The 13824-nt window shown below is 37.8% G+C and overlaps 1 protein-coding gene and 1 pseudogene across 1 annotated transcript in view; one reads left to right on the top strand and one right to left on the bottom strand.

Moving 5' to 3' along the window:
• Window positions 1-246: 246 nt before the first annotated feature.
• LOC107549201 (phosphatidylinositol 5-phosphate 4-kinase type-2 alpha) overlaps window positions 247-13824 on the bottom strand; it is a 53001-nt gene continuing 39423 nt past the window's right edge. The window contains exons 7-10 of the mRNA XM_016230196.1: window positions 4562-4675; window positions 4203-4443; window positions 3104-3207; window positions 247-2184 (exon numbers count right to left, since the gene is read on the bottom strand). Coding sequence (XP_016085682.1) covers window positions 2104-2184; window positions 3104-3207; window positions 4203-4443; window positions 4562-4675 — 540 coding nt within the window. The 3' untranslated portion in view covers window positions 247-2103. The remainder of the gene's footprint in view (window positions 2185-3103; window positions 3208-4202; window positions 4444-4561; window positions 4676-13824) is intronic.
• Window positions 9911-13824, top strand: part of LOC107549200 (armadillo repeat-containing protein 3-like) — a 49750-nt pseudogene continuing 45836 nt past the window's right edge.

Genomic DNA, 13824 nt, shown 5'->3' with positions numbered 1-13824 from the left:
ACTATAACAAGAGCCACACCTAATCATATCAACAAATTCACAATGCACACTCTTGTCCAAAAGGCTTTGCACATAGAATTAGCCAGTCAAAGAGAAATGGTGACCTTTTCAGTGTTGTTGTGAACAGAAAATGCAATGTCTTGTATCCGTTTGAAGCAACAGCACATTTTGAAACATCAAAACACACCAAAAAAAAAAAAAAACGGAAAATATCTGGATTTTTTTTTTCCAACAACCACTCTAATATTAGAAAATAACATTTTACTTCTGTTTGGAGGGAAAAAAGATAAAAAAATAAGGAATTAAATAATTTGGAGTAAAAAGGCACGACTCTTGCACAGTGTATACATTGAAAACACAGTATAAAGCAGGTATGGGACCATCTTAAAAAATAGACCTGGGGTGGGGGTTTAGGGCAAGGGAAAAACAAAAATATGACCAAGCATGGAATATACACCATCTCTGGACTAAACCAGACTGAACACTAAAAATAATGCAACTTGCATCTTTTTGTCTTTTTCCTTTCTTTTTTTACACAGTACTTGTGTTGTATGATTTAAAAGAGCAACATTCTTCATTTATCAGAACACTTTTACTGAATCACGGAGTGGTGCTTTAAAATTCTGGTGGATTAAAATTCAATGTAAAAACGTGCAAGTGATCAAAAAGTATAAACCAACATAGGATGAGGAGGCTTTTATCTTTGAATTACAAAAGTTAAGAAACAAATGTTAATCTCTAAGTCATATTACCTGCTTCTAATTCAATGCCATTTACAAAAGTATTCTCCTCTGTTGCAGGTATCATGTTTCCCTTGTAAATGCCACTGCTGAACCAACAGGATTCCGTCAACATTTTGGTTCCATTCATCATGTGCAAAATGTACAACATTTCATCTATTTTGCTGCCAACATGAACGTTCAAAATTTCAAACAAAACTCACAAGACATACACAATTTCAAACAAAACTAATGTTTTAAAAAAATGAATAAGAAAAAAAAAACAAAAAACAATAAAGCACCCCTTACCCAAACCTCCATGGAATACTGAAACACAACACAAATCGGTGTGTCCTGGTACGATGCAAGAGGTAAACTATGTTTTGTCTGTTGAGAACAAGCGTTTGCGTGAGAACACGTGAAACGGCAAGGCTGCGTTGAACAGTACCTCATAGTGCTATCGTTGCAGCTTGTAACAGACCGAGTGATCCTAATAAAAAGTGCAACAGTTTAAGGTGCTGATGGTAATTGAATCATTAATGTAACAGAAATCACTGATGACTGAAGAGAAACCACTGATCCTGCTGCCTCAGTGTCTTCATTCTCTCTCCTGTCAAGCTGCTGCAAAACAAACTCCAAAAAAAAAACAAACGAAAAAAATACCGGAACCTTCGCCACCGTTTCAAACGCCTCAGAACACTGAAGGAACATGCAAAACAGTCAGATTCAGCTGTCTGTCCACACAAGGCAAGTTAGGGGGCGATGGGTCCTCCTTTTGTAAATGGCTCAAAGAGTGTTTCTGGTTAGTCTGTCCAGATAATGAAGAAGACTGTGCGAGTAAGGAGAGTTAGCAGGTGCCGTGGTGTCAAGTGCTTCAGGTGCCTCTCTGCAAAGCTGGAGTAAAGCAGAGCGGGCAGCCAAGGGTTGAGTGAAGTGAGTTCGGCTAGGGATTTGATGAATGATTCAGTGAGAAAACACATACAGTTCCAATTGAGAAGTTGTATTTTGGCCTCCTTTTTCAAAGACCTAATTCTACTAACTAAGGCCACAGACCATCACATGAGCTCTCTTTCCTCTCTCCGTCCTCTTCCACTTTAAAAGGCAAGAAAAATATCAAATGGAACAAACAAGATTAAGGGGCATGCACAAGAAAGCAGTAAAAAGCCCTATCCCCCCCAAAAAAAGTTACAACTGTTGTCCTTTTCCATCAGTCTCATGGTCCCACAAAACAAAAAGACAAATAAATGAAAATCCAAATGTAAACGAATGGTGGTTGTAGCTGCTGTAGGGGTGCCCCCCTGTGGCAGAGCAGGTGAGTGAGTGTTCAACACCCCTCTGCTGGCGTCCCTCTTCATCCCTGTGGACTCAGCTCAGCTGCCTCGGACTAGGGCAGAATGATAGTGATGAAATCATAGAATCTCTTCGAGTACTGCTCTGGGTTCACGGTGGAAATCTCTGCCCCAGCCTAAGATGAAAACAGCATGAGGTCGATGCCTTGATAAAAGCTATAAAAGCTTTCAGTCATGCATACACTTTAGAGCATGAATGATGAATGAGATGCTTGGGAGAAATACGCAAAGTAGCCCTCTGTACTGTACTCTTGGTACAAGTTAGAAAATGTAGAGGTAATTCTAGAAGTATTTTTTTATTATTTGAGAATGTTTCTTCTGCCCAACCCAAACAAGTTTGTATTTAAAAAAATTTTTGCAGAAAAAGAAACTTGTTGATTGACCATATACTGTGCAAAACTGTATATGGTTTAACATCACATTACATGTAATTTCACTGTAAAAAACAATTAAATTAATGGTTTTTGGAAGTAAAAACTATGTACTGTCATATAATTTATGGTGAACAGTAAAAAGACATGCCCAGAAGTCCCTGTGTGACATCACATATGATTATATTTGATTTAAATAGGCTTGTTTCTTCATATGTTTGTTATCTGTCATGTACATTGTGTTTCGTGTTACATTTTCTGTTATTTAGTTTGTCTATTGCATTATTTTTTAATTATGTGTGTTCCTCTGATTGTTTTTTGTCTTTGAATGTATGACCATGTGCACCGCCTATACATGACTATTGGTCATATTCATCATGTGGCTTTCTGTTTTACCACCTGTATTATTATGGTAGTTATTGGTACATTTTAAGGTAAAAACACATTTTGTATATTAACTTGGTTATTATGTAACTTAGTAAAATACATGGTTATGAGTTGTATACAGGCACCAATATACCATGCCATAATACTGGAAACATTCACATCACAGTATTTTTACGGTGAACAGTTTTTTAGAGTAAATTTAACAGAATTATTTTTACAGTGATATAACTGAATATTCAGAAAAATTACATTTAAATGTAAAAGTCAAAGCACTCACCCCATGCTTTACCGTCTTGGCTGCATGAGCAGCCTTTTTCTTGGCATCATAATGCTGAAGGATGTCAATAACAGCCATAAAATAGACCTCCTTTCTGGGAGAATCTGGGGGAAAAAAAACTTACATTAATCATTTATGAAAACAGAGCTCACCACAAATTTTCATGATGTGACATATTACAGAAACAGTATACTCAGCAGGAAAAATGTAGGATGGGTCTTAGCTTATCAATCAAGAAGTGATTGGATTGTGGAAGGAGCCCATTTCGTACCAAAATGGAGGCAGAATGGGATGTTTGACTATAAAAATTATTTTCACCACCTACCTCTCTTGATGACATCATCCAAGGAGGAAACACATCAAATTTTAATACAAGCTTTTATTTTAAGAATATCATGCATGGATGAATTGTTCACAATAACCACAGGGACATACATTAAAAGAGGAAATGGGGCCAATTTTGAGTTCTTTAACTCTTTCATACTCCAGCATTTTTGATCATTTTCAATAAAATTTCATGGCCCCCAGAATATTTTGTTGTATGAATATCTGAACATATGAATATCTGAACACTGTAAGCAACATTTTGAGCAAAAAGCAAAGAAAAATCACGGTTGGGTCAAAACAACCCAATAGCTGGGTTTGTCCCTTTTTAACCCAGCATTTTTTAGAGTGTATATCTGGATCATATTCAATACGATGATCAAAGCAAAGATGCAGTAGATCGCTTCCATCAGCACCCCCCCAAGCTTGCACAGTCATAAACCACTTCCTGGATCTACATTTCACTCTGTAACATTAGGCAGATCGATGATCACATTATTTTTCATATGCATCTGCTTATATATGAGATTGCTCGTTTCTGCGTCTTCCTCGCCTGTGTTTTTGATTGGGAGATTCTGGACTCATTCAGAATCTCCCCCAGCGTATAAAAGTAAAAATGCAGAAACCCGGAAAATTCTGTGTTTGGCAGGGAAGCCTCGTCTCATAAATAACTGAATTCCATGAAAGACTTAGTATATATGTTCAAAAGTGTATAAATATATACGCACAGGACCCATTTCAATAAGACGACACACATGTTTCCTGCTCCACTCACTGTCATGGCTTTTGATGGCATAGACGTCAATACTGGGGTCAAAGTCTCCCGGTGAGAGTGGTTTAGCGCTGTCCAGAGTGTTACTGGGACTGTCAGGAGGAGTGCCGACAATCCCTCCATCACTCTCTCCTTCCTCTTCTCCCTCATTATCCTCACTCTCCACCTCCTCTTGTTCTGCCCTTTCCACGTCATGGATCCCAACCAGAAGGCTGTAGTCCATCAACTTCAGCAAAGCAAGGAACTAGACCGAGATATGAGGGAGGAAGAGGAAGGGACTAAGTGAGTATTCAAGATAAATGAGTCATTCTATCCGTACCACGCAGACAGAGTGAAAAAGTGAATTCTTCTAAATCATTTACCTCCACGTCCTTTCGTAGCTTATCAAGGAAGGTCTTCTTACTCTCCTCATCAATGTATATTTTCTGTCCATCGTTGATAAAGTCATTGTCTTTGTACGTGGGGAGTTCTTTAGCCTGGTGGAAAAGAGGGAAACAACATTTTAGAGTGCTAAAAATGCTCACTTACACTTGCAGACTGTTTTAAGGGCTTCAAAAAGGTTGATCATTAACATGAAAATGAATTCAGGTCCTGACATGCTAGTCATGTCATGTAATATCACACAGCGCAGCAGGGGGTGCTCTAGATTCATAAGAAAAAACCTGCATGTAGCGTCAAGGGACCCTCAAATGAACAAACCAGGCAATAACCTAACTAGCTGATCTACATTTGTGTTTAGAGATATTCAGAACGGCCTACAAAAGAAATGAGCTTTCATATACAGCATTTATGATTTATGTAACTACAATGCATTGACATCACAAAAATCCGGCACAACTCAATATGAACTCAGCTTAAAGTAATTACTCACTATTCAGTAATTAGGTAATACATTTGTATGGCTTGTTTGAACTATTGAAAAGGAATGCAGGTGAAAATATTTCCTCTGGGGTTATTTAAACCACCAGAATGAACCGACTCCGGCAATTATGTGTAATTAACTTATTTGGTATCCTTACTCCAGACTCCAGTAAAAACCCTTATTAATGGACTTTAACAACCATTTGCAGATTTCCCAACTTTCAAAAGCAAACACACCTATCATATTATTGCGAAATCTTGGTAATAGATAGCAAAAGCACGCCCTTTTGGTGGGTTGAAGAGCAATAGGAATAGGTTTGGTCAAGGAAAGCACCGTAGGTAAACAGATATCTATGGGAGGGCACTGATGAAATGGTTTGCATCCATTAAAGATTAATACACATTCCTTATTTTCTTTAACCTCTACTCTCCAAACACATGTCAAATAGCCCAATTTTTTAATGAGCTAACCATGTCCTGACAAATAAAATACATTGAATATCCTGTTTCACTCAGAAATGTGTCACATTATTAAAGTAAAATGACTTTCGAATGCCATTTTACTTTAAAAGCGAAGTAATAGACTTGCAAAAAAAGGTACAAAAGTGCCATTGGGGCAGTACCCTTCAAAAGGCACTAATATGTAAAGTATTCAAATGTAATTTTAAAGTACTAATATGCATCTTTAAGGTATTAATATGGGTGAATAAGGTACAAAGATGTACCTTTTAGTTTTAGTTTTTAGTGTGCCAGCTTCGTACCTTTTATTTCCTTAGAGTCTAGGCAGCCATGGAGCGAAAGGAGACATTTTTAACCTGCTGGAGGATTGAATTACATAGTATATGCCAGCATAGTTCATTTGTTTCTTAATGCCATGCCAGCTTCTACTGCTATTTTCATGTTGAAAACATATTAAAACAGCAGAAAAAAACCCCATTTAAATCTACTATTTTTATTTACTTACTTAGTTTCAAAGCTGGAGAGTGAACCAACCCCAGGGTAAAAGGCTAAAAGCAGCCTAATGTTAGTGTAATCTATTAACCACACATTATATCTTTTTCGTCAAGTAGCATATGGATGTCACGTCATAACATATTTTTAAAGGGTTCATATGATGCAATTTCTATTTTTCCTTTTCTTTAGTGTGTTATGTAGTTATTTGTGTATGTATAAGATCTGCAGAGTTACAAAGCTCAAAGTCTCCCACAAAAGGATTTAGTCTATCTAAAAGAGAAGGCTGATCCAGGGCTAAAACGCCTCACGATGTGGAAATATTTAAGAAAGAAGGCGTGGTTTCAGGAACAGCAGTAGTGTTGATGCAGCCGTGTCAGGGAGACGCTGTGTATTTCAGTGCAAAAGCAAAAGCCCTTTATTTGGTCTTCCGAAAGTAGATGCAATGAGGAATCATTGGTTAAGATTTATTTACAACAGAACAGCACAACCCAGATGTTCGAATTTGTGCAACGCAATTTATGGACGACAGTTTTGTGAACCTAGGAGAGTAGCCTACAAGGCTGGCTGTCCAAAGGCTATTTCTAAAAAACTTTGCTACGACAATCTGCCGCTTATTCTGATTCAGCTACTGTAAGTATGTTTTCTTAATATTTTAAAGGTGCTGTATGTACGTTTTTGACTCTACTAAAGCATAAAACTACCATAATATGTTTGCAGATATTTCAGAAACATGCTAAGCAGATATTTCAGAAACATGCTACATGCTGTAGCATTTGTTTATCTGAAAAACAATGCTACAGACTGTTATTCTCCTTTGAAAATGTGTGTTCCGGGCCGGAATGTCGGTCTCTGTTTTGGTTTGTGAAACCCGCCCACTGCCAGTTTACCCAATTGTATTTCGGCACCCTGGGTTACCAGTTGGCGGGAAACACAGCGTATTTCATTTCAGTCATGGAAGCTGGCAAACGAAAGGGGTCAGATTGGTAAATAGAACTTTCTGCCCATCCTCAAAAGCCTCAACATCCATCCAAAATTATGTGTAATTAACTTATTTGGTATCCTTACTCCAGACTCCAGTAAAAACCCTTATTAATGGACTTTAACAACCATTTGCAGATTTCCCAACTTTCAAAAGCAAACACACCTATCATATTATTGCGAAATCTTGGTAATAGATAGCAAAAGCGCGCCCTTTTGGTGGGTTGAAGAGCAATAGGAATAGGTTTGGTCAAGGAAAGCACCGTAGGTAAACAGATATCTATGGGAGGGCACTGATGAAATGGTTTGCATCCATTAAAGATTAATACACATTCCTTATTTTCTTTAACCTCTACTCTCCAAACACATGTCAAATAGCCCAATTTTTTAATGAGCTAACCATGTCCTGACAAATAAAATACATTGAATATCCTGTTTCACTCAGAAATGTGTCACATTATTAAAGTAAAATGACTTTCGAATGCCATTTTACTTTAAAAGCGAAGTAATAGACTTGCAAAAAAAGGTACAAAAGTGCCATTGGGGCAGTACCCTTCAAAAGGCACTAATATGTAAAGTATTCAAATGTAATTTTAAAGTACTAATATGCATCTTTAAGGTATTAATATGGGTGAATAAGGTACAAAGATGTACCTTTTAGTTTTAGTTTTTAGTGTGCCAGCTTCGTACCTTTTATTTCCTTAGAGTCTAGGCAGCCATGGAGCGAAAGGAGACATTTTTAACCTGCTGGAGGATTGAATTACATAGTATATGCCAGCATAGTTCATTTGTTTCTTAATGCCATGCCAGCTTCTACTGCTATTTTCATGTTATTAAAACATTAAAACAGCAGAAAAAAACCCCATTTAAATCTACTATTTTTATTTACTTACTTAGTTTCAAAGCTGGACAACCCCAGGACCCCAGGGTAAAAGGCTAAAAGCAGCCTAATGTTAGTGTAATCTATTAACCACACATTATATCTTTTTCGTCAAGTAGCATATGGATGTCACGTCATAACATATTTTTAAAGGGTTCATATGATGCAATTTCTATTTTTCCTTTTCTTTAGTGTGTTATGTAGTTATTTGTGTATGTATAAGATCTGCAGAGTTACAAAGCTCAAAGTCTCCCACAAAAGGATTTAGTCTATCTAAAAGAGAAGGCTGATCCAGGGCTAAAACGCCTCACGATGTGGAAATATTTAAGAAAGAAGGCGTGGTTTCAGGAACAGCAGTAGTGTTGATGCAGCCGTGTCAGGGAGACGCTGTGTATTTCAGTGCAAAAGCAAAAGCCCTTTATTTGGTCTTCCGAAAGTAGATGCAATGAGGAATCATTGGTTAAGATTTATTTACAACAGAACAGCACAACCCAGATGTTCGAATTTGTGCAACGCAATTTATGGACGACAGTTTTGTGAACCTAGGAGAGTAGCCTACAAGGCTGGCTGTCCAAAGGCTATTTCTAAAAAACTTTGCTACGACAATCTGCCGCTTATTCTGATTCAGCTACTGTAAGTATGTTTTCTTAATATTTTAAAGGTGCTGTATGTACGTTTTTGACTCTACTAAAGCATAAAACTACCATAATATGTTTGCAGATATTTCAGAAACATGCTAAGCAGATATTTCAGAAACATGCTACATGCTGTAGCATTTGTTTATCTGAAAAACAATGCTACAGACTGTTATTCTCCTTTGAAAATGTGTGTTCCGGGCCGGAATGTCGGTCTCTGTTTTGGTTTGTGAAACCCGCCCACTGCCAGTTTACCCAATTGTGTGTCGGCACCCTGGGTTACCAGTTGGCGGGAAACACAGCGTATTTCATTTCAGTCATGGAAGCTGGCAAACGAAAGGGGTCAGAGTGGTAAATAGAACTTTCTGCCCATCCTCAAAAGCCTCAACATCCATCCAAAAAACTTTATGATCAACAACGGTATAATAAAAGCAGAATAAATATTGGAGATGCTTTCCATCGTCAGATGCGCTCGTTCCTGTTGGTGTCGCCAGTCTGACAACCTGTGTGTGTGTCAAGTCTGAGGAGGAGGGACCGGGTGAAAAAAACCCTCTCCAATATTTTGAATTTGGACTGCAATACCTAGTTCAACCACTCGTGTCAATCCTACATACAGCACCTTTAAGTATTTGCTATTGACTGTTCAAATGCGGAGTTTTGTGCTGTGTAGAGTATCGCTGCGTGTGTGTGTGTGTGTGCGTGAGAGAGACAGGGTCACATCACAGTGGAGTCAGCTTTCTTACAGCTTGTGTACTGCAAATATATACGAGCATCATCACTGTGTCTGTCACAAGCATTCGGGCTTGAACTGATGGTAAAACTAAGCAGGGGCGCAACTGCACATTTGCCGAGGGGTATGCAAGATCAGTGTCGGCGCCCCCCTGTATTCTAGTAGCCTCTAACACTAACTTGCGCAGAAAACTTTCTGCAAGTCAATGACCAAAAGCCCATTACTAGCTTGTGCATGGAAGGATATAAACTCATAAGGAGTGAAAAAAGTGACAAAGGTTTGAACCCCCTTCCCCCTTCTTTAATACCATAGGGAAAAAAGTGAAAAGTAAAAACAAGAGAAAAAAAAAGTGTGTCACATAAACATCCCCTTTAACTCCTGATGGCAGACCCCAGACAGTAGAACACACTTATGTGGAAATATTTAAGAAAGAAGGCGTGGTTTCAGGAACAGCAGTAGTGTTGATGCAGCCGTGTCAGGGAGACGCTGTGTATTTCAGTGCAAAAGCAAAAGCCCTTTATTTGGTCTTCCGAAAGTAGATGCAATGAGGAATCATTGGTTAAGATTTATTTACAACAGAACAGCACAACCCAGATGTTCGAATTTGTGCAACGCAATTTATGGACGACAGTTTTGTGAACCTAGGAGAGTAGCCTACAAGGCTGGCTGTCCAAAGGCTATTTCTAAAAAACTTTGCTACGACAATCTGCCGCTTATTCTGATTCAGCTACTGTAAGTATGTTTTCTTAATATTTTAAAGGTGCTGTATGTACGTTTTTGACTCTACTAAAGCATAAAACTACCATAATATGTTTGCAGATATTTCAGAAACATGCTAAGCAGATATTTCAGAAACATGCTACATGCTGTAGCATTTGTTTATCTGAAAAACAATGCTACAGACTGTTATTCTCCTTTGAAAATGTGTGTTCCGGGCCGGAATGTCGGTCTCTGTTTTGGTTTGTGAAACCCGCCCACTGCCAGTTTACCCAATTGTATTTCGGCACCCTGGGTTACCAGTTGGCGGGAAACACAGCGTATTTCATTTCAGTCATGGAAGCTGGCAAACGAAAGGGGTCAGAGTGGTAAATAGAACTTTCTGCCCATCCTCAAAAGCCTCAACATCCATCCAAAAAACTTTATGATCAACAACGGTATAATAAAAGCAGAATAAATATTGGAGATGCTTTCCATCGTCAGATGCGCTCGTTCCTGTTGGTGTCGCCAGTCTGACAACCTGTGTGTGTGTCAAGTCTGAGGAGGAGGGACCGGGTGAAAAAAACCCTCTCCAATATTTTGAATTTGGACTGCAATACCTAGTTCAACCACTCGTGTCAATCCTACATACAGCACCTTTAAGTATTTGCTATTGACTGTTCAAATGCGGAGTTTTGTGCTGTGTAGAGTATCGCTGCGTGTGTGTGTGTGTGTGCGTGAGAGAGACAGGGTCACATCACAGTGGAGTCAGCTTTCTTACAGCTTGTGTACTGCAAATATATACGAGCATCATCACTGTGTCTGTCACAAGCATTCGGGCTTGAACTGATGGTAAAACTAAGCAGGGGCGCAACTGCACATTTGCCGAGGGGTATGCAAGATCAGTGTCGGCGCCCCCCTGTATTCTAGTAGCCTCTAACACTAACTTGCGCAGAAAACTTTCTGCAAGTCAATGACCAAAAGCCCATTACTAGCTTGTGCATGGAAGGATATAAACTCATAAGGAGTGAAAAAAGTGACAAAGGTTTGAACCCCCTTCCCCCTTCTTTAATACCATAGGGAAAAAAGTGAAAAGTAAAAACAAGAGAAAAAAAAAGTGTGTCACATAAACATCCCCTTTAACTCCTGATGGCAGACCCCAGACAGTAGAACACACTTTTTTTTCATTTTTATTTTCAAACACATGTACTATTGCACACTTTTTAGTTAGGTAATTTGAATATATATATATATATAATTGGCCTCAAAATTATTAATATTTTTATATAGTAAAATTGATTTTAAAGAACATCTGCATTTTTTTCTTCTTTTTTTTTCTTTTTTACTTAAAGAGAAAATTCATGGAAAATTTGCCATGCTATGTGGAAATTTAATCGCCATTTTGGTAATTTCGTGACTTAACTGACGATGTATGCTCGCAGTTTCTAGTGCTGTTTATTTATGAAGTGATTCTATGACGAATAAATCTCTTACTTACATTGCATGTGCATCTGCAAGTTGTTGTTTATAATGAGAGAATTTGCGAGGGAGTGAGCGCGCACTGAACAACAAAACTCCTGTGATTGGCCGCTGCATTCAAAAACTCAACGGAATCGTGTGCAATTTGTTATAACGCGTAACACTAAAAACACGGACAAAGAAATTTGATGGAACAAATAAGTCCTAATATTAATTAAATAGTATTACTAGCCTAATAATAATAATAATAATAGTAATAATAATAATCGTCTTGCTATTGTCAAAGGCATCAGCCACATGCGATTACTATCGTCCATCGGCACAATCCCACAAAAGTATCTCTATGATTCAAGTCATTGTGAGAATAATAATAGGGCACAGGGCTGACAGTAATGGTCGGTGACCTTAAATTTGAAAAGTTTTAACAGTCATTTACAAAGCTACGTTTGGCAACAGGGTCGAAATTTATTCAGACATTCAAGAAAAAAATGGGGGGAAAAAACAGATATGAGAGAAAAGGACTATAAATCTAATCTACGTGACAGATGAGAGATGAGAGATAATTTTATAATAAAAAAAAATAATTTCTCTAATCAGCATTTTGGTCTTACGCTCTGCCTAAATCCTACATCATGCACCGGAACGTCATTCTCTTGTGAACGTGAGTACGACAGTTAACAGAAGCTAGAGATTACCATTTATAAAGTTTTATATGTATATTTTTCTTACAAAACGCATAGATTCAATCAGGAGGCATTTATTAACCCCCCGGAGCCATGTGGAGCACTTTTTTATGATGGATGGACTTCTGTTATTGGACTTTTGAATATGAACACCCATTCACTGCCATTATATAAAGCCTGGAAAAGCAAGGACATTTTTTTAAATATAACTCCGATTGTATTCGTCTGAAAGAAGAAAGTCATATACAACTAGGATGCCTTGAGGGTGAGTAAATCATGGGGTAATATTAATTTTTGGGTGAACAATCCCTTTAACAACAAGATAAATTTACTTGAGATGCAAAATTGTCATAAGACTAGTTTTCAGAATATATATTATTATAATATAACTATTAAATATTATATTTAATTGATAATAGTTGATACTATTTAATTATATAATTTAAATTTAGTTTGTATAATTTAATTATAATAGTTTTTTTTCGTCAGTGTAATCACTGAAAAATAATAAGAAAAAAAACCTCATGCCCCTCAAATCACCAGAGGACCATCTGATAACTCAAGAGAACTTTAAAGTGCCCCTATTGTGGCATTTTTAAGGTTCCTAATATTGTTTTGGGAGTCTCTTACAATAGGTTTACATGCATGCAAGGTCACACAACACTTTCATTTTCTCAAAATATGCATTTAATATCACCTAATTTTCCAGCGATTCTCAAACGATTCGTTCGAAGCAGTTCTAAGATTCAGTCTCTCTTAAAACCCTCCTTTCCGTAAGCCTACTCTGCTCTGATTGGTCAGATGGTCCAGTCTGTTGTGGTCAGTCTACCGCGTACAGAGTGTGTCAAAAACTATATGCGTCATAGTTCTGTATTTTGAACACACAATATATATAAATAGAAAATATAAATATCTATATTTATCATACTTACAGGTAGGGCTGAGCGATAATTCAATAACAATAATTATCGCAATATAATTTTCCTCGATAAAACGATATGAAGAGTTCGATAAATGTTCGATATAACGTTTATGTGCCAAAAGCAGAACGAAACAGTGCGACTCATTTGAATCGCGCCACATGGACCGTTTATCCGCTCGGACCAATATTCAAAATGGCCGCGTGGCGCAAGCTCACTAGAGCAGAAGTTCGGATCATTTTACCAACTCGGACCTTTGAGTCTCGTTCAGCAAAATAAATTTTTTTTTCGAGTCATATTGTTCATTTTAGCAAAATATTATTAAAATGTTACGTGTTACTCTAATACGTCTACTACTAACGCAAACATTGATCACACTACAAACAATACAAAACTGCTATAAGAAACAGAAAAGATTAATTCATTGTTTACCTGGGTCTTCAGTCTATGATTAGCTCACCTCACCTCTTATCTGACAAGTCTTCGGGTTTGGGCTTATGGGGCTGTCACATGATGAATGAACGACTCAAACCCGAAGACTCGAGAGATGAACTAATCAATTCTCTTTCCAGCTCAGACTGCATTGGTTAAACTTATGGGGCTGTCATGTGATGAACGAACGACTCGGAAAAACCCGAAGACTCGAAACAGGTGAACTACTTGACTAATTCCAGTACAGAACCTATAGGATGTGGCGCATGCGCGACTGAACGAATCCCTCCCCAAGACGACTCGTTCTTCCCAAGTCACATTAAAGATTCATTCAAAATGAACGAATCATTCAAGAATGACCCAACACTAGAGCAGAT

The sequence above is a fragment of the Sinocyclocheilus grahami genome, unplaced genomic scaffold (assembly GCF_001515645.1).
Source record: "Sinocyclocheilus grahami isolate Dianchi unplaced genomic scaffold, SAMN03320097.WGS_v1.1 scaffold365.1, whole genome shotgun sequence".
Classification (NCBI taxonomy): Eukaryota; Metazoa; Chordata; class Actinopteri; order Cypriniformes; family Cyprinidae; genus Sinocyclocheilus; species Sinocyclocheilus grahami.
Note: the sequence above shows the minus strand (reverse complement) of the source record. Positions and strands in the feature narration are given on the sequence as shown.